Source organism: Phyllostomus hastatus, unplaced genomic scaffold (assembly GCF_019186645.2).
Source record: "Phyllostomus hastatus isolate PE091 unplaced genomic scaffold, TTU_PhHast_1.1 phas_contig_198, whole genome shotgun sequence".
Lineage (NCBI taxonomy): Eukaryota > Metazoa > Chordata > Mammalia > Chiroptera > Phyllostomidae > Phyllostomus > Phyllostomus hastatus.
Window position 1 is genome coordinate 6,285,422 of NW_025333715.1, and position 27,786 is coordinate 6,313,207.

The following is a 27,786-nucleotide window of genomic DNA, read 5'->3' on the forward strand; positions in this document are numbered from 1 at the left end:
TTCTGCCTGGCTCTCCCCAGGCCAGGGACCTCGTGTGTGCTCCTGACTCCTGTACGCTCACCAGCCCGCCTCCTCGCCCGCGTGAAGCCCTGCTCGTCCCGGAGAGCTCAGGTGCCAGGTCACCCGCCCAGAGAGGCTGCATCTGCGCCCAGGTCTGCACCGCATCTGCCTGCAGTCTCTCCGCGCTTAGCACGATTTACGTTTGGGCTTGCACGTGGGCTCACTGTCCATCTCCCCTGCGAGAAACGTCCCTGCAAGGGCAGGGCTGTCTGCCTTGTTCGGTGTTGAACTCCTGGGGCCCAGTGAGGTGCCCAGCACTTTACAGGGTCTGGATAAATATCGTGCCTGCTGGGGGCCACCAACTTTAAAAAGTGCCCTGCAAACATGCACGCACAGAAGCACAGGAACGATCTGGAAGGAATGAGATGAGGCTCCCAATCTCGGTGGTTCCAGGCGCTGGGGAAGGGACCAGGATAGGGAATGGTGACGTGCGTGTGCACGGTGTATGCCTATGTGCGTGTATGCACACGTACAGTTGGGGGCGTGGCCACTGGCTTCACCTGAGACGATTTTACATTTTACTAAACAAAGCACGGCGGTGAGTGGAGATGGCGGATCGGCGATCCCAAACCACACTCTCAAAGAACAAAAACACCATCACGCGCTGCAATCCGCTGGTGGGTTTGGAGTCTTCACTTTATTATTACTGTCACCAGAAGTCACCACCTTCACTTGGTTTACCACAAATGGACGGGTGTCATAAAGGGGGTCGCCACGGGGCAATTGGATTCACTCTTGAGAGACTTAACCAGGCGGTGGGGGAGTCCAGAGTAGGGGCCCGGGATGGGGACCACCATTCACCGCACACACGCGCACACAGAGATATATTTGTGGAGCCTTATATTATACATCTTATATATAGAAAAAATATATATTTATACTATACACAGGCAGTAACGCTGCGGGAGGGGCCGGGGCACCCGGACGAGGGCTGTGGGCACCAGAGGACGGGGAATGCCACGTCAAGGGGCAGCTCGGGGAGGCAGCTGGGCCAGCCCGTCCTCCCGCAAACTCTTGGGGGGGTGCTCCCCCTTCGTGCTCCTTAGAGAATCAGAAGGGATCTTGGGCCAAGGTCGGGGGGCCCCCACGGGGTAGCAAGTGGGGGCTCTTGGTTACATGGGGGAAGCCTGGGACCCCAAAAGAGTCTTTGAAGATCAAGAATGACCAGGGAAGGTTGGAGGGGGGAGCCAATGCCAGTCCCCCAGGAATTAGTCCCTCACCCAGGGCATTAGTCAACTGCTACGCCCAGGGCAGACCTAGAGCCGCAGCCGGGAGGGCGGCCCGTGACTGCGTAGGGTGAGTTCAACTCGGGGACAGGAGGCCTGGATCCTGAACCTCCGTCTGTGCCTGACTTTGGACGCTGTCTTCCTGGCCCAGACTCTTCTGTCTCTGAGGGTCCCTATAGCTCTAAACTCGCGTGGAACCCAGTTTTCCTGAGCTGTCTCTTGTGCTTGATGGGAGGACAAGACCCAAACTCTGCAAGGTCAGGATGCTGGGGGCCCTTCTCCAGGGAAAGTCTCAGAAGCGTGAGAGAGGCGGCATGGGGGGCAGTGGGGCGGGGGAAAGGGGATTCTGTCCTCGGCTCATGAGCACAGGCTTTCAGCCCGGGCCCTCCAGGGGGTTGTCCTCGGCCGACAGACGCAGCACGGCTTCCCCACCACCTTCCCAGGAGAGAGTCAGGGGCCTTTGTTCTCGTCCGCACCCTGCCCTCTGACATCGCTCGCCCTGTTTCTCAGTCCCACCTCGGGCTGGCCGCTGCCTGATGGTGGGATGTCTGGGTGGTCCCCCGGGACGAGTGAGGAATGCTGAGCGAGCTGGTTCAGCGACCCCAACTCTTGACCCCGGTCGTGTAAACGTCCCAGTCTGGGGAGGCACGGGGAGTCTGCACTGAACACCCAGGGACAGGGTGCAGCTTACACGTGCCCTGCCCTCCAGCCCAGCGTCGTCAGAGCTGGCGGGTGCTCGGGCAGAACAGATGGCGCCCCCCCAGGGTCTCCTAGTGTCCCTCAGCAGGGGAGGTTGTCGGTGAGGAGTGGGTGCGGGGAAGCGCTTCTCACAGCCTCCCGCACAGACACTGAGCACAGCCACCCCCACCCGCCCCTCATCTGCTCCGCCAGCTTCTGGTCTGGTACAGCCGGGCACAAACCACCACTCGGACTGCCCCGGGGGAGAACCCTCCCTCTGATGTGGAAAACGGCAGCCAGCAACACCCAGCTGTTGCCTGGAGCTCGGGGGTCCACTCCCCTCCCTGCCACCCGCTGGGAGGACTTGAACTGACCTGAGTTCGGATCCACGCCCTACTGCTAGTGCAGACTCTCTGAGCCTCAGTGTCCCCTTCTGTTAAGTGGGGACAGTGATGCCCCTTCTCTACCTACGAAGTTCCTTCTCCTCCCCTTGCTGCTGTGCCAACTGCTGCCACCCTCGGCTCCCGCCTGGGGCGCCTCAGCCCGCCGGCACCCCTGGGGCAGCTGCAGGCTGAGCCCTCGTCTCTGACAGACTGCCAGCTCCTGGCCCCCGCACAGCGCCCCATCACCGCTGCACGCCACCTGCCTCTCAGGGGTGGTGTGGGGGCATGGGGTGCCGGTGGTGGGAACAGCCAGCATCCTGCCGCCCCATGGTCCCCTTGCCCTGCACCCCGAGGCGCTGGGCCCCGGGTCTTCCTGCATCTCTTCCCACTGTTTAAGGCCTCCTTGGTCCTTAAGGCTCAATGAAGAGCCCACCTTGTGCAACAGCCCCCCAACCATCCCTGCACCTTGGGGACTCCTGCCACCCTCTCCTCCACAGCCTGTGGCCTCCCCGAGCCTACCATACACCAGGGGCTCTCACTGCTTGCCTCAGGGTGGTCTGTACTATGGCGACAGCTCCCGGGCTGGCCCTGCAGAATTCAAGTCCTTGTTCTCTCCACCCAGCCTCCCACAGGGAGACCGGCCCCTGGGTGGGCCCTGGGGAAGGCCAGGGGAAGGGCCTTCCATCCCCTGGGCTACTGTAGCCCCTAGGCCGCTGGCTGACCCCAGAGGAGGGAAAGATGAGACGGTGGCCCAGAAGAGTTGTTCCCTGGGAGGTCACAAGAGCAGGGAACCGGGACACCTGCTGGGTGGTTGGGGCCAAGAAACACAGGCAGCCAGCCTAGCCCTGCCAGCCACCCACTGGGACCTTGGGCCAGACGCTCCCCCTGTGCACCGCCTTATCGCCTAGCCCTGGGCAGGGTCTTAGTGAGCCTCTCCTAGGGGCAGGGACAGCGGTCGGTCCTTTGGGAGGCCACAGAGGGGGTGCCGAGCTCCCAGAGGGACACACACAGCACGGTGTGGCATGCAGGGGAACTCCCACCCTGGGAGGGGCTGGTGGGGGTGTGGGCAGAGGGCCTGCAGGCAGGACTGTCCTGCTGGCAGAATGGGCCCCTAGCTTGCAGTAGAATCAGGGTGTCTCACGGGCTGAGGCCCCCCAGGCCTCCCAGAGCCCTGGGAGCACTGAGCAGTGGAGCCCCCGGCTGGGGGAGGCGGAGACGGGGGACAGCAGGTGCTCTGCAGTCACGCAGCCTGGGCCCGGCCCCACCTCCACCGCTGGCTGCCTGAGTGACCCTGGACGAGTGGCCTTGACTTGTCCAGGCCTCAGTTTCCACAACCATAGAGCGGAAACAGCCCCAACACTCCTAGCAGGGCTGTTGGGTCACTCCTAGCAGGGGACAGCCCCCAGGGTGGCAGGTGCTCACACTTACCCTGCAGCCACACCTTCCCAGCATCACCTCGGTCTGTCCTTCCCTCTGTTCCTACCTCTGGCACCAACAGGGCCCCTTCCACTCTCGTCTCCCCCTCCCCAGAGACCATTTGTCTTCCACACCCATGCCAAGCATGGGCTGAACACACAGTAGGTGCTCAATGAATGCTCGATGACACAATGAATGAATGCAAACACCCAGGCGCCTGCTGAACACACTTACACACACATGTAGACACCCCCCCGTAACACCTTGCTGCCCCCTCCCATCCCGAGCTGCCCTGGACTCAGTGGAACCATTGGGAGGTGGATGAGGTGCCGGGCAGGGCAGCCTGGGAGGGAGCAAGGGGCAGGGTGTGGAGGGAGGGGCGGGGGCCAGTTGGGGCAGGGGCAGGCAGGGGCGGGGGTGGGGAGGGGAGAGGAGGAGGCGGTCACTGCGGCTCAGTAGCCCTGCGACTGGTAGCCCTGGGGCTCGGTGTCGAAGGAGTTGGCCGGCTGCTGGTAGGTGCCACCCATGCCGGTGGGGTCTGGCCCGGCGCTGGGCTCCACGTAGGGGGCATAAGGCATGCTGGAGTCCTGGCTGGGGTCCATGTAGTCCTGGGAGAAGAGGGCTGAGTCGGCGCCAATCTGGTACCGCTGGAAGGCCAGCACAGCCTGGCCTGCCTGGGGACGAGGGCCGGTGGGGACAAGGACAGGAGGGAGGGGGTGGTTAGAAGAGAGACAGACAAGAGCATCGGGTTAGTGGTGGTTAGTTCACTAGACACAGACAATAGAGGGTTAAATATCCTCAGGGCACCAAAGACAACCAAACCTGACTGATGGGAAGGGAGGCGGTCCTTGCAGCCAGCCCTTGGGAGGCCTGGGACCACATCGTCCAGCCAGAAAGGACTTTGGAAGTCACCGGCCCCAGGCCCCCTCATCCCAGAGGTCACTCGGCCACCAGAAATTCTAGTTTCCACTGTGGAGTGTTAAAACAGCTCAAAAGCCTACAACTCCCTTTTCAAACTGTGCTCAGAAGTGTTACGGAATGGGGAAAAAAAGTTTCTTGGTGGGACAGAGAACTGTCGCCATCTCCTGAAATTGCTCTGTCTCTCTTGCAGCGAGGTGCAGCCATATGACTGAGTTCTGGCCAATGGATCACTCCAAGTTCTTTGTTTGCCCTTTGACATGATGCCTGGAGCACAGGTGTGATAGCTGGAGCTCTAGTTGCCACGATGGACCATGAGGTCCAGGAACCAAATGATAAAGATGAAAGAGGCCTAGGTCACTGAAGACTTCTGGAGCCTATGCCAGCCTTGGGCTGTCTTCTCATCCGTGGACACTGTTTTTGCAATTTCTGTCATTTGCTGCCGAAACTAATTCTAACTGAGACAAGTTGGTCTGATGAGTTTGGGAAACTGAGTTAAACAGAGTGAGACAAGACTCAGGACCACAGGACTTGTCAGAGCCTCGAGCATCTAACGCACACTGGGGTCCCCTGCGGGGAGACCACACGCTATACCTGCCAACCTTATCTGACCTCTGTAGCCCTTTCTTTCAGCTGGGAAAAGCTTGTCTGTGGCATACGTGCATAGGTGGGAAATTCTTTTTCGGTAAAAGCAATTATACTGTTTTTAGGGACAAGGACATTAACCACGCCAAGCTAGGGAGTACGTTAACTCTGTCACTATGAAAGTAGCTCACAGGTTCACACTGAAAGCCTCCCCAGAGATTCTTCCAGCCCAGGTAACGTGACAGAAACGTGCGAATGCCCCCACGCCCTGTTTCTGAGCTGGGAGGGTGGCAGCCTGGAGAGGGGGGGCCTCAGGCAGAGTCAGCGCCAGACCCCCGACCTGAACCCAGGCCCTCCCAGGCCAGGGCCCCTCCCCACCTCCTTCCCTCCTTCCCATCAGCCCCCTGACAGGGCACCAAATCAACCAGGAACCCCAAAGGGCCCTCAGGTCAGGGGCATGTGCTTGGTGTTTAATTCCAGAAAGTTCCAGAAGCCCGGGGACTAGGCATTCACTTTCGATTTGTGTCCCTGGAGAAAGCTGGGGGGGGGGCCCTTCCTGGGCAGTGGCGGTGCGAAGCCTAGTGTCGGGGGCCTGGGGGAGGCGGGCCTAAGGGGGTGGGCTGAGGAGATCAGGTGGGGCCCTCTCGTGTTTTCTGCTACGTCGGTGTGAGGTCCTGGCTGCCCGGGGCTCACACGCAGGCACCTGGAGAAGCAGGAGGGGAAAAGCCCCCTGGGGTAGTGGTCCTCGGAACCCGGAGCCAGCGGCAAGCCCACAAGAGCACATTCGCAATAAATGAATGAATGAATGAATGAATGAACGAATGAACGAGTCCCTGAGAGAAACATCTGCAGACGCGGTGCCCCGAGCCCCCTGGCTCCACTGCCCAGGCCGGTTCCCTGCACAGAGACAGATGCTGCAGCAGGTGGCTCCGTGGGTCCTTTCAGGGAGAGGCCTCTCACTCAGATGCTGTGGCTACCTCTGTGGGCACTCCTCCACCCGAACTGAGTCACGGCCTCCCTGGCCATCCGGTTCAAGGAGCCACAGACCGGAGCAAAGGAGGGACATGGGCCCCTGCTGGACTGGGGTGCAGAGTGGGGAGCTGTGAGTTCTGCTCAGAGCCCAGGAACCTGGTGGTCCTCCTGGCCCTGTTCCTTCAGATCGAGTGCCCTCTCTTGAGCCTCTGCACCGTACCGGAAGCAGCCTGCACTTGTACGCCTCCAGTGTCCGGAAGCTCACTCTGTGCGCCCTGCTCTGGGGGCCTGCTTGGGACACGTTCATTACCTCCTCAACTGCTGCTGCAGAGGGAGGGGTGGGTGGGTTCCTGCCCAGGAGCTGAGGGCCCCAAGGACTGAAGGCCAAAACCTTTGGAAGAATAAGAACTTGCCACATAAGAATCATTCTGAAGTCGAGACTGTGGAAGTGTCCCTGGCTCCCAGGGCAGAATGAGTGAATAAATAAATGTGTGAGCGAATGAATGAGTGAATAAGTGAATAAGTGAAGGAGTGAATAAGTGAAGGAGCAAATAAATGAAGGAGTGAATAAATGAAGGAGTAAACAAATGAGTGAGTGAATAAATTAATGTTTGGATAAATTAATGTGTGAATAAATGAGTGAGTGAATAAATGAAGGAGTAAATAAATGAGTGAGTGATGAATAAATGAATGCACGAATAAATGAAGGAGTGAATAAATGAGTAAATGAATGAATGTGTGAATGGAGTGAATAAATGAAGGGTGAATAAAGGAGTGAATAAACGAAGGAGTGAATAAATGAATAAACGAAGGAGTGAGTGAGTGAATGAAGGAGTGAGTGAATGAATGAAGGAGTCTATAAATGAGTGAGTGAATGAATGTGTGAATAAATGAGTGGATGAAGGAGTGGATGAATGAGTGAGTGAACGAAGGAGTGAGTGAACGAAGGAGTGAACGAAGGAGTGAGTGAACGAAGGAGTGAGTGAACGAAGGAGTGAATGAACAAAGGTGTGAGTGAACGAAGGAGTGAGTGAATGAACGAAGGAGTGAATGAACGAAGGTGTGAATGAACGAAGGAGTGAACCAAGGAGTGAATGAAGGAGTGAACGAAGGAGTGAGTGAACGAAGGAGTGAGTGAATGAAGGAGTGAACGAAGGAGTGAATGAATGAAGGAGTGAATGAAGGAGTGAGTGAACGAAGGAGTGAGTGAACCAAGGAGTGAGTGAATGAAGGAGTGAATAAATGAGTGAGTGAATGAGTGAGTGAATAAATGAGTGAGTGAATAAATGAGTGAGTGAATGAAGGAGTGAATAAACCAGTGAGTGAATGAATAAAGGAATGAATAAATGAGTGAGTGAGTGAAAGAGTGCATAAATGAGTGAGTGAACAAATGCAACAACAGAAGAGCCTACATTTATTGAGCGTCTCTGTGCCAGCCTTGTTTCGATCCACACGACAGCCCGGAGAGCTTGGCTTGTCATCACTCCTCAGCCCAGGGAATCACACTGAGGCTCATCGAGGCGCAGGGGGTCGCCGGGGCCCCACAGCACACGACAGCGGAGCCAGGCCAGGCGTCCTCCGTGTCCTCAGCCAGGCCCCCCCTGGCAGCCAGCCTCCGCTGGGGCTGTGAGACCAGCCTTCACGCCATAAGCATGCGGCAGGCTCTCACGCCGCGTCCACAGCTCAGCGCCCCGGCAGCCCACATGGGGGGCCACCTCCAACCCTCTAACGGCCCGTGGCGGTCCCTTCGGGCAGATTTTGGTTTGTCTGCCTCCCCTCCCCAGCCTGTGGGTTCCTGGGCCAGGGACCCCATCTGAGTCATCACTAGGCACGAAACAGCTGCTCAATAAATGTTTACTCAATGAACGAACAACAATGGAGAATAAACAAAGGAGGCAATGAATGAGTGGCGAGTGTTAACTGGCCTCTCAAGCCAGGCTTCCCTGCCCCGGGCGCCCTGGCATCCAGGCTGGTCCAGGCAGTAGGCTGCGCCCCCGTCCTCGCCACGGGGCAGGGCACCGGGCGCGCAGCCTCCGGAAGCCGGGCGGGCCGACTAGGGCTGTGCCACGCTGGGAAACAGCGTGTTGTACTCCTCCTGGAAGGTAAGGTCCTTGAATCTGCGCACGGCCAGGGCTGCGGTCAGGCTCTGCCAGGAGAGAGCAGGGGTGAGGCCCGCTGGGAAGGGCTGGGAAGGAAGGGCAGCCCGGCCAGCAGGGGGCAGGCTTCGGCGGCCACGGGGGGCGCCGTCGCCCGGCCCTGAGAGCCCTGGTGTGCAGTGGCCTGCTCGGCTCTGTGAGGCCCAGCCCCATCTCTGGGCTTGCTGCTCCCGGGAGGCCCGGAGGGTCCCCACGTCCGGGGTGTCTCCTCTGGTCTGAGATACCCTGGGGCCACCTGGTTTTCCCTCCCAGCCCTGAGGACACAGAGACGACCTGGAGTGACCGCGGCTGGCCCGCTGGGGCCTGAACCACAGGTCTCCTCTCCCAAACTCCAGCTCCCAATATTGTACTGGGGTGAGGGGCCTGATGGGAAAATGGCCATCCAGGGGCCCCCGAAGAGAGAAAGCAGCTGCCCCAGGGCGTGCCCAGAAGGGTGCGGGCACCGGGCCCCTCCTCGCAGAAGGCTAGGCCAAGGACGGCTCAAGGGCCTGGAGGAGGGGGGCTGCGGGCAGTTGGGGGGAGCCCTGGGGTGAGAGCGGAGGGGACCCCAGATATCTGCAAGAGGGAGATGAGGAGAGAAGAAATAAATCGAGGTGACTTGGACCCCAATTCCGCGGGCAGCCTTGTTGTCACGCTGGTGGGCGCTCAGGACCCCGGGTTCAGAGCCCACAGGAGGTCCGGCACAGAGACAGGCTCTCCTTGCGCCACGCAATACACACTTTTTAACTTCAGTACATTGCTGACACATAAAGATCGGACTCCACGCGGAAATTCAGCTCTCTGGCTTCTCTGGAGAACAGAAGCCCTGGCCTCTGTAGGTCCCCCTTCCTGCTTCTGACCCGGGGCCGAGGACAGGGTGCCCGTTTAGGACAGGGTGGACGTGCCACCTGGCCTGCCCGCGCCTCCTCCCGTCTTGCCTGCCAGGTGGGCAGCTAGGTTTGTGACACCTTCCCCCAAATCCAGTCTCCGACGTTACAGACAGGGAGACAGAGGCTCGGGGCCCCGAGGTGCGGCCCGGGTCCCCCGACTCCTAGGCCTGGGCTCCCTCCCGGCCTCGGACTCTCCAAGCCCCATCTTGCTGTGCAGGCCTCAGCTCCCTCACCAAGGATCAGTCCCCGCCGAAGAGGACAGTCAATCCCCTGCCCAGCTACCGCGGCGGGCGCTCTGCCCCAAGGCAAGGGTCCGCTGTCACCACGTGACTGTCCTCTCTGGCAGTGGCAACGGCCCTCCTCGGGGCCGGCCCCTCCGTGGGCATCAAGGACAGAGGCAGCACGGAGGCCCCGGTGGCGCGGGGAGGCCCCAGGTCCGGGGCCCGGCCGGCAGGCCGCGTACTCACCCACGTGAAGATGGAGAAGAAGGAGAAGGCGATGGCGGCCCGGGCCGCGTCTGTCCCTTCGTTCAGTGGGTTGTCCTTGGGCTTGGAGACCTGCCACTGGTTGGCCAGGTAGCAGAAGCCCACGAACCAGAGGAAGGCCCAGAAGGCTGGCGTGTCCACCAGGGGCAGGCGGGACGGTCCACACATGGGGGGTGGGGGGCAGGTGGGAGGAAATGGGGAGACCGGGGGCCCGGCAGAGGTTCAAGAGCACATCTCCCGCGCTCCCCCACCCCCGGGGGGGGCAGAGAGGGGAGCAGGGGGAGGGTGAGCGAGAACGGAGAGGCCAGCCCAAGGCACAGCCACGGCCCAGGAAGGGCCAGGGGCAGTGAGAGGGAGGGTGGGAGGGTGGGAGGGAGGGAGGGAGAGACAGAGAGAACGTCAATCAGCCGAGGCCAGAATTTCTCTAACTTCAGCCAAACACAGATTTCTCAGCTATTCCTGACTGTCCATCCCGAGGCCCGTGGCTTTCTGGGAGGAGCGCCCCGATGCCCCCTCACTCCTGACTGCAGCCCGCCCCCCCAAAAAAAAACTGGGCCAGGGGAAGGTGAGGGCTAGGACAAGGGTGTGTGTCTTAAAACCAGTGGGTTTGAGCCTTGACCTCTAAAGTGCTTGCAGCCCCCCAAGTCCCTGAGGGCAGTGAGAGGCCCTGTGAGGGCCCCCCCGGCTGGTCAGGGGAGCGCAGCAGTGGGGGCACCGGGGCCTCGAGGGAGGCCTTCTGAGGCGCCGGGGGTCTGCCCGGGAGGTGCACACAGGTGCCCAGAGGATGGGGTGTCTGGAGCCCGGCCCCCACAGAGGCACTACTGGGGAACCCTGGGGTTCTGCGGGACACGGTTTGAGAACTACTGATTCTGTCCTAGTTCCTTCCAGTCTAAGGGCCCCGAGACCTTGCTGCTGGGCTCATCTGAGAGTCTCAGGCCTGGAAATGGGGGAGGTCCCTGCCACGGGCCTGACTCCAGGGCCTGACACCAGGGCCTTAGGCTAGTGAGGCTGAGTCTACCGCTGTTAACCTCCGCCTCTGCCAGTCAGACTCTCCACACTTGCAGGGCAGCTTCAGAAAGCAACGGCAGCCCGTCGCCTGAGCTCCCAGCTCCAGGTTCTGGCTCCTGGGGGCCCACCAGGGCGGCGGCCACTGAGAATGGAGACGGCTCCTCGGGGCGCTGTGCTCCCCTCCCCGCTGTGCCGCTGGGGCTGTTCCGAGGGTGCAGGCCAGCACTGGTCCCACCCTTCCCTGCAGCCAGCCGCGTGACCCTCAGCCTGCCCCTTCACACCTGCCCCTTCACCTGTCTCGTAGGTGTGCGCGAGGATTAGCGGGCCCAGGGCTGGGACGGCCCTCTGGGGCTGGGGACTCACCCGACACCCCGATGTCTGACAGCACGGCCTTCTTGCGGTCCTTCACGCTGCTGATCTGCGGGAAGTACACATCCAGGGCCAGGTAGAGCAGGCAGGTGAGGAAGGCGAGCACGCCTACGGCCACGCCGTAGCTGCAGGCATTGGGGTTGCGGTTGTAGATGCAGAACTCCTCGGCCTCCGAGGGGGTGTTGAGGTAGCCCTCGTTCACGATGGAGCCGAACACCACGATGGAGAACACCTGGGCGGGAGAGGGATGAGGGGGACTGAGACCCACGTTGGGGCGAGGGGGTGTCCCATCACCCCTCCACCTGCTGCCTGCCTTCCTGTGAGCCCTCAGCTCCCCAAAGAGCAGGTATTTCGGAGGGGAGGCCCAGAGAGGGAGGGCAACTTGCTCGGGGTCACACAGCACAGAGCAGGGTCAATCGCTTGCGTCTGCAGCCCAGGCACGGAGGACCCGCCCGCTGCAGATGCGGCCGCCCCCTCCAGCCGGGTCCTGAGAAGTCTCCCTGGGCGCTGACACCAAGGCTGCTCTCGGACTGCGGCCGCCTCCCAGAACCGGTGGTCTCGTGCCCCCGGGGGCTGTGGGCCTGCTGAGCCTCCGCCCCCATCTCACGCACCCCTTCCCTCCACAGAGCCACGGGCCCTTGTGGGGGCTCGGGCCCCACCCTTCCCTGTTGTCCAGGCCCTGAGTGATGAAGGACAGAATAACAAACAACAGGCACAGTCCTGCCAATCGCGGGGCGGCCCGCACCGCCCTGCCCCCGAGTGAGGCGCGCGTGGCACCCCCTTGGACCCACAGCTACTTCGGTTCGGCGGGCAGCCAGCTGAGACGGCCGGTGACCCCGCCCCCTGCCATCCACCCGCTGGGCTGTGGGCTGGGCCCAGCGGTGTGCTGCAGAACGTGGCGAAAAGGGATGGCGAGCCACTGCTGCGAGGAAGCTAGAGAGACTCTGGCTCTTGGCCCGTCTCGCCCGCTCACTCCGACGGGAGCGGCTGCCATGCTTTGAGCTGCCTCCTGGAGAGGCCTACCTGGCGGGGGAGGGAGGGAGGGATGCCTTCCACAGCCCACAGAGAAGCCAGTCCCGCCAGCACCGTGTAAGCGAACTTGAGAATGGGTCCACCCTCAGCTGTCAGGTGAGCCCAGAGCCCTGGCTGCCACCCCGGCGGCAGCCTGCGACAGCCCCTGAGGCAGTGGCACCTAAGCTGCGCAGATTCTGACCACAGAAACCGTGGGACAGCAAATGTCTGTTGTTTGGAGCTGGTCCATTTGGGGTGACTTGTTACACGGCAGTAGCTGACTAATACAATGTCAGTGTCATCGGCATTTTGCAGGTGAGGCAGTTAAGGTGCAGGTATTGGTTAATGTGCCCAGCGTCACACAACTGGTCAGTGGCAGAGCTGGCTTCGAACCCAGGGGCCCGACTCTCAGGTCCGTGATTTTTCCTCCTGCCTCTTGCCTGTCCCAGAACTGCGTGAGGAGGATGAGGAGGCCGGGCCCCACGGACACGCAAGCACGAGGCCGGAGCCCCGGCCGGAGGGGATTTCCATCACCCACTTTCCACTTCTCAATCGTTCTACAAAAGATCTGTAATTTCAATGTAAGTCTCGCTCTGGCTGGCGTAGCTCAGTGGATTGAGAGCAGGCTGTGAACCAAAGCATCGCAGGTTCGATTCCCAGTCAGGGCACAGGGTCCCCAGTAACCGCACATTGATGTTTCTCTCTCTCTCTCTCCCTTTCTCCCTCCCTTCCTTCTCTAAAAATAAATAAATGAAATATTTGAAAAAAATATATAAGCCAGACATATTTTCACATTCGGCTGACACCCAGGACGGCTAGTGACTCCGGGGCAGGCGTGGGGAAAAACGTGAGAAGCCGTCTTATCTTTTCCATCTCATCTTTTTAAGGTATCTGCACTTTACATGGGTTTTACAACGTATCAGATATATCAGTATATATGTCTATATACACACTGATATATATGTATAAATATGTGTATATATATACACACATATATATATCTCTAGTAAATCTGCATTTAATGGGAGCATTGACTCAGAAACCTTTCCCGAAGGCATGCCTGGGGCCCCTGGCTCATCGCTCTGTGGTCAGGAGGACCTGACCCGGACGTCCTGTGGGTGAATGGAGAAGCAAGCGACAGCACAGCCACACAAAGGAACCTTGTTCGGCCATCAGGGGGACCCCAGTTCTGATGCGTGCCACACACGGATGAGCCTTAAAACAAGTGGAAGCAGTGAAAGAAGCCGGACAAGGAAAGTCAGCGTCACGTGGTGCCTTTCACGCACTGCGTCTGTGATGGAGACGGAAAGCAGACTGGGGGTCACTGGGGGTGGGGGGGAGGTGGGGGGAATTACTCAGTGGGCCCGGGGTACTTTATGGGGTGACAAGTAGAGAGAGGTGGTGCGTACGCAACATTGTAAATGCACCAAATGCCATTAACTGCACGCTTTTAACTGGGTTGGTGCATGTTGTGTGAATGTTTCTGCAATTAAGAGAAAAGAAAAAGGAAGGACTGTGGAGCTGTGTCCGGCTTGACCGAGGGCGCAGAGACGGGCCTGAGCTGCCCGCCGGCCGGCCCTGACTCTGGAGGCCCGCAGACCCAGTCCTCCGGCCCCGGCAGCCGCCCGGCCCATGGCGCCGCCAGGCCCAGGTGCTCTGTCCTTCACTGTCGTGTGCCCGGGAGGGCGGTTCATGCTGCCCTCACTCACAGAGTGAAAACCGAGGCCCAGAGAGCGGTGACACTGTCGTTGGCAGTCCAGGCTGAACTGGAACCCAGGTCTCTGGCCCGGCCGGCTCCGGGCCCCAGGAGGTGGGTCCTGGAGAAGGAGCGGTGTTGTCTCCTGAGACCCGCGGGGTCAGGTGGTGTGACTCAGTGCCCGCTCCGGAGCTCGGCGGCGTGGGAAGGGACAGATGGGGAGTCCTGGCTTCAGGGCACTTCCTGGCAGACCCTCCCTGAGGTCGGCCGCCAGAGGGGGGGGGGCCCTTCCAGAAGCAGGCAGAGGAGGTGGGAGGGGAAGCAAGAGGGCGGCAGTCCCTTTGGGGACAGCAGAGGAGGAACCGTTAAGACAGGGCCCTCCTGGGGGACAGGAGCGGGAGTCCTTGGAGAGACCAGGAGGAAAGTGCTGGAGATCATGCGTCCCCGAGAGAGTGCGGAGCAAGATCAAAACACCCTCCGAGGGACAGGCAAGCCCAGGGCAGGCGGAGCTGGTGGGAAGCCTCCTCCCACTCACTCCGCCTGCCCTCAGGCCCCTGGGCGCCCAGCCCTCCTCTCTGCCCCACGTCCGCTGGCACACACGGGCCTCGGTCCGGTGTCTGCCACAGCTCAAAGGCCTCTCGGTGCCTGGCCCTGGCCCGGGACGGGCGCCCAGGGCTAACCACACCCATGGCGACCCTGCTGTGGGGGAGCAGACCGTCCGGAGGGGCAGGAGTGAAGGGGGCCCAGGGTCCGGGGTGACCGCCTGGGCCGGCTGAGACCTGGCCGGGCCACTTGTCTAGCCGGTGCCCCTGGGCAAGTGCCCTAGCTCCCCCGAGCCTCAGCTCCCTCGTCTGCAAAGCGGGGCGACAACGGCACCTAAACCACCGACTGCTGTGAGGGAAGACCGAGGTCAGGGCACGCATGCGACGTGCAGCAAGGGCCCGCCCGTGCTGGGCCGGCACCAGACAGACGGGTGGGACCGGCGCCTGGGCCGTGACGGGCCGGCCGCGGTGAATGCCGGGTGGGAGGCGGTGGGACGGGGGGGCGGCCCAAGCAGTGGTTTCTGGGCCGAGCTGGGAAGGGCCCGCTGGACAAAGGGCAGGGGAACCCGTGTTCTGGGCAGAGAACAGAAAGGGCAAATGCCAAACTCGGGAGAAGGGGCGCGGCAGGGCGTCTGGGGAGCTGGGGCCGGAGAGGTGCGGGGAGGGGAGGAGGGACAAGGCCCGGGGGGGGGGGGTGCCACAGTGGGGACACTTTGTTTAACCGCAGGGAGAAGTCACGGGGCGAGGGAGTGACGAGACCTGGCTCTGCGGTCGGTCGGGGACCCGCCTCTCCCGCAGCACTCCAGGCACTTCGGCGGCTTCGGCGGCTCCCCCGCTGCCTTCTGGATACAATTCAAGCTTGGGGGAGGGGGGCGGGGGGTCAGGGCCTCACCTCCCTGCACTTCCCACCAACCACGTGCTCCCCAACCCCCTCACGCCCCAGGCCTTGTCACTAAGGAAGGTTTCCCCGCCCCAGGTCCTGAGCTGTAACAAACTTTCCCGTTTACATTCCGTGGAGGTGCGGTGAGCTGCCGGGTGGCCCCCCCGCTGGGCATGCACTGTCCCAGCTGACCGATCTGTGCCCACGGGGCGCCCAGTGCCCGGACCTGGGAGGTCTCATCTTGGGGGCCAGAGCACTGGGGCTTGTCCATAATAGTCGTCCATTCACCCCACAGCATTTCCCGAGCACCCGGTGTGGGCCAGGCCCTGGGTGCGAGGCGCGGGGGCGACAAGGTCCCTGTTCCCACCGAGGGGGACAGACAGTAGCCAACAAATACGAAGGTCAGTCCTGACAAGTGTCCCGAAAAGGCACTAGGCAGGGCGAGGGGAGACGGCGAGAGGCAACTCGGGGGGGCGGGGGGGGGCTCTGATGACTGGGCCTCTGAGCAGAAGACCAAGTGTCACGAGGAGAAGGAACCACAAGCGCAAAGGCCCTGGGGCCTGAGCGGCTGGGGAGGCACGTGCAGGCCCGTGCCGCTGGGGCACAGCCAGTGAGGTGAGCTAGCTGCGGTGCCAGGGGCTGGCCCCCGCGCCTTGAGGAGCAGGGGGAGTTCAGGAGCCACTTCAGGCTGAGGTTTGAAAGAATCACCCTGGCTGCCAACAGACTGTAGGGGCAAAGGTGAGAGCAGCGCCCTGGGGAGGGGGAGGGGCCGGGGCCCGAGTGGGCAGCAGTGGGGAGCGGAATGTATTTGAAGGTAACGCCACCACCGGCACCAGCTGACAGGTCTGCTGTGGGGAGTGAGGCGACAAGGCCCAGCAGGTCGGGGAGGGGCTGACGGTCAGGTGTGCGTGTCAGCTCACCTGCGGGCTGCAGGGCTGGGCCGGGACAGGCGGCCGCACCTGGACCAGGCCCCATAGGCTGCGGATGGAGAAACCGAGGCTCGGAAAAGGGGAGAAATGTCGCCAAGGACGCGCCCCCTGCCCCTTGTGGTCTCCCCAACTCCCCTCCCTGGGGCTTGGGCCCCAGTTTAATGTGGGCCTCGAGCAGCCACCTCCCCACCCCGTGTGGGAGGGGGCGCCCCAGGAGCTGGCATGGGCCTCAGTTTCTGTTCCCCAGCCGCTTCCAGCCCACGGCAAGGCAACGGGGGACTCCCTCAGGACCCACGGTGGGACTCTTAATTCACTCCACGTGGTCCGAGTCCCTGTTCTCGTTTTACAGCTCATTTTACAGCCGCTTCTGGGAGCCTGCCCGGGGCACACGGCTGCTGAGGGTGAGCCCAGTCTCAAACCCGGGTCTCCAAACCCAAGCCGGTGCTCTCGGGCCTCTGCGAGGTCTTGCGAGGCCCAGCTCCAGATCAGCAGGGGCAGCAAGGAGCCCGCAGAGCAGGCAGCGGCGAACCGGAAATTAAGCTGGAGCGAGATTCTGGGCTGCGCAGGGGAGGCCTGGGGTCCGTGAGGGACCCAGACGGGTCTGCAGGGGCGGGAGAGGAGGGAGGGGCGGTGGTGCGGGGGGCACCTGGAGAGGCCGCTGGTCTCTGCAGGCCCAGGAAAAAGCATCTCCTTCCTTCGTGCTACAGACAAATGCTAAAAACCCAAACAATCAAAAAAAAAAAAAAAAAAACCCGACCAAGGTAAACGGGCCAAGGCACTTTTTTTTTTTTTTTGCCATCTTTATAAGCCACCAATCCCGGTTCTTTTTAAAAATGGATTCCAGATGGCACTGGGAGCAGAGCTGTGCCGAAGTCAGAAAAACAAGCTGGAAGGAATTTCACAATCTCCCAGTGTCAGGATCTTGCACCACTGGCTTCCGCTAGGAACAGAGGCAGAGAACCGCCAGGCCCAGCCCCTGCCTCCCCTCCCCGCCCCTCCTCAGCCACCCCAGGGGGCTGGGGTGGGCGCTGCCTCATGGCTTTGCAGCTGCTGGTCCCACCTCCCCAGATGCCCTTCCCAGGTTTCTCATCTTTCCAATAGGAGCGAACTCCTTCTCACCCTTCAAAACCCCATCGGGAGGTGGTGACTCCCTGCCGCCTTCTGGGACGCCCACCTTCCCAGTCACTCTCCCCAACCCTGACCCCGCACACACTTCTGCTTGAGACTCGCTGACCGGCCTGCCTCCTCCATGACACCCCGAGACAGCCCACAGCCTGCACAGGGGCCTTGCACCCACGGGTGCGTCTGACAAAAATCACCTCATTTAATCCCCACCGAACCCTCTAAATAGAAAATAAACCTCAAAACACCCCCGCAAAGTGGGCTTACGTAGCCCATTTCACAGAGAGGGAAGCTGAGGCTCAGGAAGCCGCAGACTGCGGCCCGCCCACAGCAGGTAAGCATGGTGCCAGGCCTTCTGCCCAGGCCTGCCCCTCTGCCCCATTCCTGAGTGGGGGCCAAGCCTCCGAAGGAGCGGATTCCAGATGCCAAACCCCAGGATCAGCACGAGACCCAGGAGGGACGCCCGCGGTCCCAGCGCGAGTCACCACCCCGCAGTGTGGGAGGGGCCAGGCCCACCGTACTCCACATCTGCACACGGAGGTGGCCCCTGAGCTAACCCAGGCTGCCGGGCGGGGCAAGAGGGGCCCCGCCAGGGTTGGGGGGGGGCGGGGCCAGAGGCCCCCACTGTTGGTCAGGCACTTCCCAGAGGCCTGGCTTTAAAAGTCTTTCTTTCGGCACGTGCCGGGCTTGCCCAGATAAGCTGTAGAGGCCCGTCTATCTCGCCTGCACAGGCGGCCGCGAGGAAAGCTCCCCGGGCACTGGGTGGGTCTGCTCACTTGCTCTCCACCTCGCGGTCCCGGCTGCGCCCGCTTCCAGGCGGCGACACTGCCTCCCTGACCCAGGATGGCCGCCCCTCTGGCCTCCCGCATGCCTGCTCCAGCTCACCAACCCCGGCTCTCGCCAGTCCCTCCCCCAGGCGGGCTCTGCAATCCCCCCATTCGGGCTCCTGGCCACACCTCCAGCCTCTCCCAGCCTCCCAGTGACCTCAAGCGGCCCTCATTCTGGCTTCCGCCCAGCTGCTCAGACCCCAGATGGAGCTCCTCCCGGAACCCCACCCGGTGTGGCGGTCAGGCCTGCTGCTCCCGCCTCCCGCAGGTAGCTCCTGGACCACTCCACATCCCCACTCTGGCCCCTGCCAGCATCACCTCCTGCTAGGCAGAGACGGAAGCTGCCCAGTCTCTCTGTGTCCACTCCCGCCCCCCTCACTGTCCCCTTTACAGCAGCCGGGAGACTCTCTTTAGACCTAAGTCAGACCGAGTCGCCACCCCTGCTCCACCCCACCCCTAGGTGAAATCCCTGCCCACCTTGGGGCACAGATCCCCCTCCTGCCATTCTCTTCTCTTCCCGCCGCCTCCCAGGCTGTCCCCTCGGCCTGGGACACCTAGGGTCCCCAGATCTTCCTGGCTGGCCCCCGCTGGTCCCTTCCCAACATCCTAATCTCAGGGCACAACACCTCCTCAGGGAAGCCCTCCAGACCAGGCCCCCAGGTCTATAATAAACTCCAATTACTTGATGTATTTTCTTGGTAATATCATTATCTAATTTTTTTCTGTTTTGCTATTTATTGGTTCACTTGTTGGGTGTCCATCCCCAGAGCCAGGGGAAGGGCTGGGAGAGGCTGGGAGGCGGGCGGACAGTGAGCCTGACGGGTGGAGAGAGGCACAGGCGGCGTGGAAGTCGGGCGGAAGGCGCCTTCTCCCGTCAGCATCCCTGCCTGCGCCCCCACTCACACGCCTGTGACCACGGGGAGCTCACTCAGCCCGAAACTGTGACCGGGGGGGCTGATGAGTCCAGCTGAGCCCGCCTGCCTGCCAGGGGCCCTGCCGAAGTCCTGCCTCCTGCCTCCAGGGCTCCAGGGAGGACAGGGGGGAAGAAGCAGGGAGCCTCGGGTTTTTGGGGGATGAGTCAGGCTGCCGAGGGTCCCCCTCCCAATGGGAACGGGCCCTGTCTCCCCCGAGGTCATGTGAGGAAAACGGCTGAAGCGCAGGCAGAGGCGCGTGATGGGCGCTGGGCGGCCACTGGCTTCCTGAAGGAGCCCCGTGCAGAGCCGCAGGGCTGCGGCGGGGCGGGCGGGGCGCCCGGGGTCCCCTCCCTCCTCCCCTGCCCGGGCACCACCTTCTGCAGCCTTGGGTGTGACCGGCTGGGGATTAAGCCGTAATCTTCCCACAAGCTGTCTCCTCTGGTTCTTGGGGGTGGGGGTGGGGAACGGGCTCCACGGGGCGGCGAGCAGCCCCAGGCCCCCAAAGTGCTAAGACTCAGCTTGGGTGATCCGCAGGCTCCCCTTTCTCTCCGCACTGTCCCCATCCTCAGCCTCCGGTGGCTGTGCAACAAGGGAGTCAGTAGCCTCATTAAGGAGGGGGAGGCTTGAAGCCCAGAGAGGGGCCACGGGTCACGCTCGGTGGCAGAATTACCCAGATGCCCGCCTCCTGACCTACGTCCAGGCGGGGTGGGAGCAGGTGGGCCGTGGTGAGCAGCGCCACCCCTGGGAGAGGGTCGTAGCACCAGCCCGGCACGGCTGAGCCCTTCCCAGGCAGGACCTCAGGGAGCCCCCCTTACAGGTCGGGAAGCTGGGGCTCTCCCAGTCCCTCGGCTGGTAAGGGGACAGAGCAAACCGCCGGGCACCGTCCGCTCTTCCGCGCCCCAGGGCCTGCCTCCGCCCCGCCAGCCCCCTGCGTCTCTGCCCCTGGGGACTTTCTAGCTCTGCAGAGAGACGGTCTGGGCCCAGGCGCTGCCTCACGTTCTAGAAGAGGAGACAGACACCAGGGGGAAAGGCCCTCCTCTGTGAGAGTTCTTACGGCTGGCCGCGCAGAGCAAAAGGGAAGGGGGAGGACGAAGTGAGCGTGGAGGAGTCCTGGAAGGTCTTCAAGGGGGAGGCGATATTTGAGTTGGGCCTGTAAGGCGGGTGGGAAGCTTGCACGGGACGGCGGGTGGGAGGAGGAGGGCGGAGCGGCGCACTTCGCAGCTCGGTCCGCCCGCGCGTAGAGTCCTTACGAGATGCGGGGGGGGGGGGGGGGGCTCGGTCCGGCCCTGGGGACGCGACAGTGATGTCACACACTCGGTCCGGGCAGCCTCTCAGCCTTTACTGGGCCTTTCCATCGGCCTGGAACTCCTGGGCCCTTCTCCCCCCGCCGGCCCCACCCCTCTCAACCCCACTGTCACCTCCCACCCCTGACGGGTGACGGGTGTTCACCTCCACATTGTAACTGCGCTCTCCACCTCAGCCCCTCGCCGAGGAGCAGGCGCCCGGCACGTGCTCACTGCGCACACAGACAGAAGGCGCCAGGGTGCCGGTGCCTGTCCTGCGGCTGCGGGGTCCGAGGGGGAACACACACACCCCTCGCTGCCTGCCAGGTGCGCTGAGACATCCATGAATAACAGTCAGCCGTGGGATTTGGCAGCCTGAGGGTCACGGACGAGGGAGAGCTGGGGAGAAAGCCCGGGGAGGTGCAGGTGAGAGAAAACCGAAGGGGAAGCCCTGGGGATGGGGACCATAGATTGATCTTCTGGGGGGGGGGGGGGACGGGCAGGAAGGGGTGAGAGGATGGAAATAAGCCCCTGTAAGGTGATGGACAGGGCCCGAGAGGGGAGGGCGGAACTGAGGTGGAGGAGCGGGAGGCAGAGAGGGCAGGCCACTGGGTCAGAGTCCATGCGCAGGTGAGAGGGCGGGGTCTAGTGACAGGGAGGACCACCGGCACAGCAGGAGGGTCCCAGGCCCAAGCACCGCTGGGACCAGGGCAGGCGCAGGGGGAGCTGGGAAGGCAGAGGAGGTCAAGGATGTGGGAGGAGCGGAGGCCGAGGAAGCGAGAGGGGCCGAGGTGTGAGAAGGATCGCAGCGGGCTGGGCTGGTGGACACCGCGATGACCAGGAAGGAAGGTGAAGGCGGGATGGTGCTGGAGAGCGCGGCGCAGGGTCCAAACCTCGCGGAGGGAGACTGCGGGCGACCTGGGGAGGGCCTACCAGAGGGAGGGGCGGATCCTGGACTGGCCTGAGACGCAAAGCTGGCGGAGGACCCTGCCCCCCTCCAGGCCGGGCAAAGGCAGGGTAAGGGGGAAAGAACACCCCGCCCCCAAGAGAGAGCTGCCCAGAAGCTGGGTGGTGGGGGGAGCGGAAGGCCGGGTTCCAGGGCGATCTACAAGTAGGAGGGCAAGGAAGACCCGGGGGCACAGGCCACGTCCTCTTGCCGTCCCCGAGTCACCTGAGGAGCCCCAGGTTGTTGGGGTTCCTGGACGTTCCTAAACCGTCCGGGCCTCAGAGCCTGGAGCTGTCCCAGTGAGACAGCTGTCCCTTCCCGGAAGTCCTCCTCCCCTGCAGAGGGGAGCTGAGCAGAGGGCCACACCCGGGAGGGGAGAGGCCCAGGCTCCACTGGCTCAGCTCTGCTCACGGACGTGGGTCCGGGGCCCAGGCCCCCACTGAGCACGGGAGTGGGGGGGCGGGGAGGGCCGTGCTCTTGACACCACCTCTTGCAGGACCAGCCAGTCCAGCGTTTCCCAACCCACAATCCTCCAGGGGCAAGAGTGGGTTCTTCCAGTGTGGAAAGGCTGGGAACCATCAGCCCCACTGGGACTACCCGTTTCCAATCTGACAGGTGGGGAAACTGAGGCCCCATCTGAGAGCGCGGCATCTTGCTCAAGTCAGCTGCCACTCGGGGTCTGAGTGGGCGCAGAAAGTGGCCCGAGACACTTCCCAGCGCCCTGCCCTGCCTCTTCTTCCCCCGGGGCAGACGGCTGGCTCTTCCTGGGTGCGGAGTGCAGCTCCCTCGCCGGCACTGCCATCTGCCCTCCCTCGTCCCTCTCTCCCTCCGCCCCTCCTCCCCGCTCCCCCGCCCCGCCCCCGCCCATTGTCTCTCTCTCCAGACTCTACCTAAGGGCTTCGCACAAGCAGACCCTGCGGCCCGGACTCCCTGCCGCAGGAAGCAGGCCGTCCTCAAAGTCGGCGTGGGCGGTGGTCCCAGCAGCCACCTGTCAAGGTCTCCGGGCCTCAGCTTCTTGCCTCGAGTGGGGGCCACGGAGCCCGCCTGGACCAGGACGTCCCGGGCCCCGGAGGAGTGGGTCACGTGGCAGGCCTTTTAAACGTTCGCTGCTACGAATTTCACACCTGCCCCAACCCCGGCTCTGCAGCCCCGTGTCCCAGTGAGGTGACGGAGGCTCCGAGAGGCCTGGGGGTTCCCAAGGGCCCACTCTGGGGGCCCTGCTCTCAGCGCCCAGCCCTCCCGGGCTCCCCGAGCTCCTGCACTGGCCCCACACACGGGCAATACCAAGACGCCTGGCAGGGTGCATCTCCTGAAGACTGGCTTGTGGCTGACCCCGCCCTACACCTGAGAGGTGGACCAGCCAAGGCTGAGCCACGGGCAGGCGAAGAGGCAAGAAAGGTGCCAATACGGTCGGCAACAAATGCCAAAAGAGCGTTGGACCTGTCCCCATGGACCTCGCTGTCAGAGTGAGGGACAGGGGCGTGGCTGGTGCTGGGCGAGGACAGGCTGGATCAGGCTACACATTCCTGCCAGGACGCCCGCCCCAGAGCCCTCTCCAAGCCCCGTTTCCGCGTGGCAGCCACAGGGAGCTTTCGAAACACACCTCTCAGCTCACCCCCGCTCTCTGGGGCTCCCATGGCCCTCAGGTGAAGTCCACCTCGTCTATCTGTCACCTGAGGCCCTTCCTGGGCTGCGCACCCCTGCGCACCCCTAAGCAATACCATTTCCAAAACCCACTCGGGCCTCCTGCACATTCCGTTCCTTCCACCTAAAATGCCCCTCCCCACGTCTTTGTCAGAATCAGCTCAGGAGTCACCTCCCCCCGGAAGCCCTCCACGCCTCCAGCCTGCAGAGGCAGCTGCACCCCACTGGAGCTCCGTGTAGCATCCCAAGCCTCCTGGCTGGTGCTTGTCAGCTCAGTGCTGTCCTCACTGGACTGAGACATCTCTGGCGGGACACACGGGCTGGCACCGACAGGGACACGGTACGCGTGGTGGAATGAATGGACCAAGGCCAGAGCTGGCCAGCGGCTCTGTCTCCACCTGGACCCCTTCTGCCACCTTCTGATGCACGAGGACAAGGGCGTGCAATCTGGCCGGGAGCCGGGACAAGGGGTCTCATCCTGAAACTGCTGTGTTTGCAAAGTGAGGTCACCGTTTGTACTCTGCGCTCACTTGGGGTGATTTAGGGGCTGATACAAAAACAGGGTGTGAAGCCTCCCGGGACCCCGAGCTGCCGCCTGGGGCCCCGGGGAGCATGCTGAGTGGGGACCCCGCAGGCCAGGCTCACAGAGCAGCTCTGAGCGCAGAGACTCCAGCCAGGAGACGTGTCCCCTCTGTCCTGTGCCCGACTTGCCTTCTGAGGGCACGACACCCCCCTGCCTTACAGAATCCGGGGTGTCACAGCCAGTGCCCTTAAGAGGTCAACCCTGAAAATGGCAAAGCTTCAAACCTTTTATTTTTTTATTTTGCCAAAACAGAGCATTAATTTAAAAAACCCCTCCCATCTATCAGCACCGATGCTTTCTTACCCCACATTGGTCCTTTCAACCCTCTAAAGATTAAGACCATAAATTCTAAGTTAAGACCATAAACTCTGCCCTGGCTGGCGTAGCTCAGTGGATTGAGCTTGGGCTGCGAACCAGGCATCGCAGGTTCGATTCCCAGTCAGGGCACAGGCCTGGGTTGCAGGCCATGGCCCCCAGCAACTGTCTTTATCAGAATCTTTAACATTGATGTTTCTCTCTCTCTTTTTCTCTCTCCCTTCCCTCTCTAAAAGCAAATAGATAAAATCTTTAAAAAAAGACTATAAATTCTATGCATGAGGTGGTCCTTTATATGAAATCAGTGCCCTTTGGGATGCCCGTTCCCCGCCCCCCCCCCCCCCCGGCCCCGGCACAGGGAAGGAGGCAGTACAGGCTGCGTGCGGTCTATGGTCATGGAGCCACGGCACCTCTGACCCAGTCGGCCCCCTCGTGCACAGCGGGTGCCGGGGCACAGGGGGCGGTCTCCTGGCCCCCCCGCCAGCACAGCCCCGTCCCCGCCCCCCACATGGGTCAGAGGCAGCAGCTCTGGACACTGTCCCTACTCAGCCACCCGCTGCCCGCCCAGGGCAGAACCTGCCAGAGGGCTCACCCCCTTTAACCAGCGTGGTCCATTCCTCATTCTTGCTGTGAATAATTAATTACCCTGACAGGTGTAGGGGTGTGTGTGTGTGTTGGGGGGGGCACGCAGAGCCGGGGGGAGCTGAGAAAGCCTCCGTCAAGAGGGGTCCTAGACAAGGGGGTCCTAGATCTGCTTCTACCCCAACAGGACCTGGGCTGAGGTTGTGGGGGTGGGGGACACAGGGTGGGTGAGGCCCTGGAGCTTACATGGTGTGGGGACCCTCTTTCAGAAAAAGAACAAAAAAAGATTTTTTTTACAAATTTTACAAACTTAGGGGCCCCCTGCACACACATTGCTGGCCCCCCTGGGGCTGAGGAAGGCGGCTGGGCTGCAGAGGAGCCCTTGACAGACAGACCGGGGCCTCCCAGGGCACACTGCACTCTGGGCGCTGAAGCTGGGAAAGCGCCCGCCCACCAGGATGAACCGGTCGCCCTAGCTCGGGGGCTGGGCTCCCCAGGAAGGCGAGGCTCACGGCCAGCCTGCCGGCCCCCACCCGGTGTCCTGAGGCGGCAGCAGGGTCAGGGGTACGCTTCCTAACACGTGCGAACGTCTCAGCGCACCCCTCGTGTCTGAGCAAGATGGAAAGGAGGCGGCAGCCCTCCCCTGGTGGCGGGATCTCGCATGAATTTTTTTTTTTCCAATTTTTTTTTGGTGGTAAAATACGCGTAACAAAATCGACCACCGTCACCATTTTAAGCGCATGGTTCAGTGACACGGTGACAGTGAGTACATTTGTGTTGTTACCCAGCCATGTCAAGTGATTTTTATATTTCCTAATAACTGACAGGTATTATTACTTTTATGATTGGGAAAAAATATATCTTATTTATGTATTTATTTCTTAGAGAGGGGGGAAGGGCGGGAGAAAGAGGTAGAGAAACATCAGTGTGAGAGAGAAACATCAATTGGCTGCCTTCTGTACGTGCCCGGACCAGGGATCGAACCCACAACCTAGGCATGTGCCCTGACGGGGAATGGAACCCGCAACCTTTTGGTTTGTGGGATGATGCGCAACGAACTGAGCCACACTGGCCAGGGCAAACCCCTATATTTTAAAGGTATCAGGGATAGGAGGCTGTGGGGGCAGGAAGATCTGGGTTCAATGTCTCTGCCTGCCACTCACATGCTCGGTCACTGTGGCCTTCTCTGAGCCTCCGTGTCTGCACGTGTGGCACAGGCTGCTGGGGGACCCGGCTGGGCTGCAGTGGCAGCGCCCCTGCCCACACCGGACACTCAACCACAGTTACTTCCTCCCTCTCCTGCGAGGACGGGCTTCCCCACACCCCGAGGTGTGCATATGTAAGCCCTCCTCACCCTTCCAGGCCCAGACTGACATCACTTGCCCCACGAGGGAGGTCTCTCCGATTCCCAGGGCAGGCAGGAGACCCCTCCCCTGGCTCCTGCCCCCCCGCCTGGGGTGCCCAGCTCTCTCTACAGTGGGGCTGAGGGCTGCATGTGACTCATGCTGCCTCCCTCGGGGCCCAGCAGACTCAGTGCGGCTTTGCTAAATGAAGCCATCACAGGCGGCAGAAGTGACCCAAGCAGCCACACTGCCCACGCCCCCTCATAAAGCCAGAGGCTTCGTCCTCCCAGGCCAGTGGCCCAAAAGCCAGCAAAGGGGAGCAATACACACAGCCGCTCCACCTGATCGGGCAGGTGGCGCCCAGAACGCTATCTCTGCCAAGGGCCTGTTGGGTCTCCGGGGAGCTGGAGGCTGGCACAGACGAAGGAATTCAGTGCCACTAAGCGTCATGGATGTGCCGGGGGTGCCAGGCCTTGTGCCGGCACTGGGAGCCCAGAGACTAACAGAACGGGGCTTCCCTGCGCTCAGACAACTCCCCATACGGTGGGTACCCTTCTTGTGCCACCAGCAGGTTTGAATGGTTTTAGACACACACACACACACACACACACACACACACACACACAAAGTAGCTCCATCAGACCCTGATATGGCCCTGAAAACTCAGGAAATGAGGGAGTTTGAGCATCCGGAGGCCTCAGCTGGCTTTGGGTGTAGCTGTCACCGACAGTGCCCCTGGCCACCATCCCCAATACAGGATCTTCTGGTCTGGGCACCCAGGAAGCGGCCCCGGGCCTGTGGTAGCAAGACCTGCTGGCGAGGGTGTCTGGGCCACGGCCAGCCGACCCTCGGGAGCCCCAGGCACCTCCTCCCCAGGCAACAGCAGGCCTTCTTTCCCTGGGGAGCTTGCGTGGCCACGGGAACCCTTCCCCCAGGTCTGCAGAGGGACCCCACTCAGCCCTCTGCACTAGGGTGTTCTGCCCGCGACCAGGCTGGAGGTCCGGAACAGGCCCTGATGTTTTTCACTGCCGGGAAGGGACCTTTTCCCTGGTCTCCCAACCCCCCCAGGGATCCAGGTGTATGTTGGTGGGGGGGGGGCGCTGTCACAGATTCATGAAATATCAAAGCTCAAAGAGGCCTCAAGGGGGCTCCTCCCACCTGTCTACAAATCAGGAAACTGAGGCAGGAGAGAGAAGCTGATGCTCGCACCTTGGAATTTATAAATCCTAGTTTCCCGTGAACATTTCTTGGGTGGTTTCCAGCCCAAGGTCACGCTGCGAAGGAGAGGCAGTTTCCGGGCGGACGCCAGGTATCTGGCTCCAGACGCATCGCTCCACACCGTCCCGACTAAGCCATAAAAACCGGGTTCTCCGTCCTCTCCTCTTTAACGTCCACCGCAGGCGCGGCGTGCACCCCCGCAAGATGTTCCACGCCCTGATCCAGCCCCCAAAAAAGGCCACCTGAAACCCGGGTTCCGTCTCCACGGTCGCCGGTCCACCCGGGCGGCCGTGCGCAACCCGAGCCGCGAGCTGCAGGGCCGCGGCTTGGAGGTCACGGCGATGTGGGGGAGGGAAGTGCTCGAACTGGAGGCACCGGCACGTGAGGACCCCGGGAGGGGCAGGGGGCGTCCCCGCGAGGGTCGAGACCCCCGCCCTCGGGGCCCAGGGAGGGGGAGGGACGGTACCGGCACCCCGCAGGACGGCTCCCCTCAGGCCGCCGCGGCCCTGCCCAGGGTCCGGCGGGGTCGGGGTCCCTCCGGACGCGCTGCCGCCCTTGCCGGCGTCTCCACCCTTCCCCCGCCTGGGCAGGTAACCCAGACGTCCTTACCCAGGACACGACGCGCAGGATGGTGTGCGGCTGCCGGACCAGGGTGTGGGGGTCGAAGGCGCCCCCGGCTTTGCCCGCTCCGTACGCACCCCCTTCCATCGTGCCTGCACCCGCGCGGTGCCCCCCGCTCGGCGCGCGCCGCCGACCCGTGCGCGTGCGCGGCGCCCCCGCCCCGTCCCCTGCTCGTGGGGCCGGCGCGGCCGGCGTGGCCCAGCGC

The 27,786-nt window shown here is 62.2% G+C and overlaps 1 protein-coding gene across 4 annotated transcripts; it reads right to left on the minus strand.

The window, feature by feature from the left end:
* Positions 1-682: 682 nt before the first annotated feature.
* On the minus strand, positions 683-27,786 carry SYNGR1 (synaptogyrin 1). 4 transcript variants are annotated; one of them, XM_045834720.1, is made up of 4 exons: positions 27,570-27,786; positions 11,120-11,357; positions 9,731-9,876; positions 683-4,371 (listed from the first exon to the last, which is right to left on the minus strand). In XM_045834720.1, the coding sequence occupies exons 1-4, from the start codon at positions 27,666-27,668 to the stop codon at positions 4,216-4,218; spliced, it is 639 nt and encodes a 212-aa protein (XP_045690676.1). In that variant the 5' UTR covers positions 27,669-27,786; the 3' UTR covers positions 683-4,215. The 4 variants fall into 4 exon arrangements, with proteins under 4 accessions (XP_045690676.1, XP_045690674.1, XP_045690675.1 ...); XM_045834718.1 differs by having other exon boundaries at positions 683-4,433; XM_045834719.1 differs by having other exon boundaries at positions 683-4,437.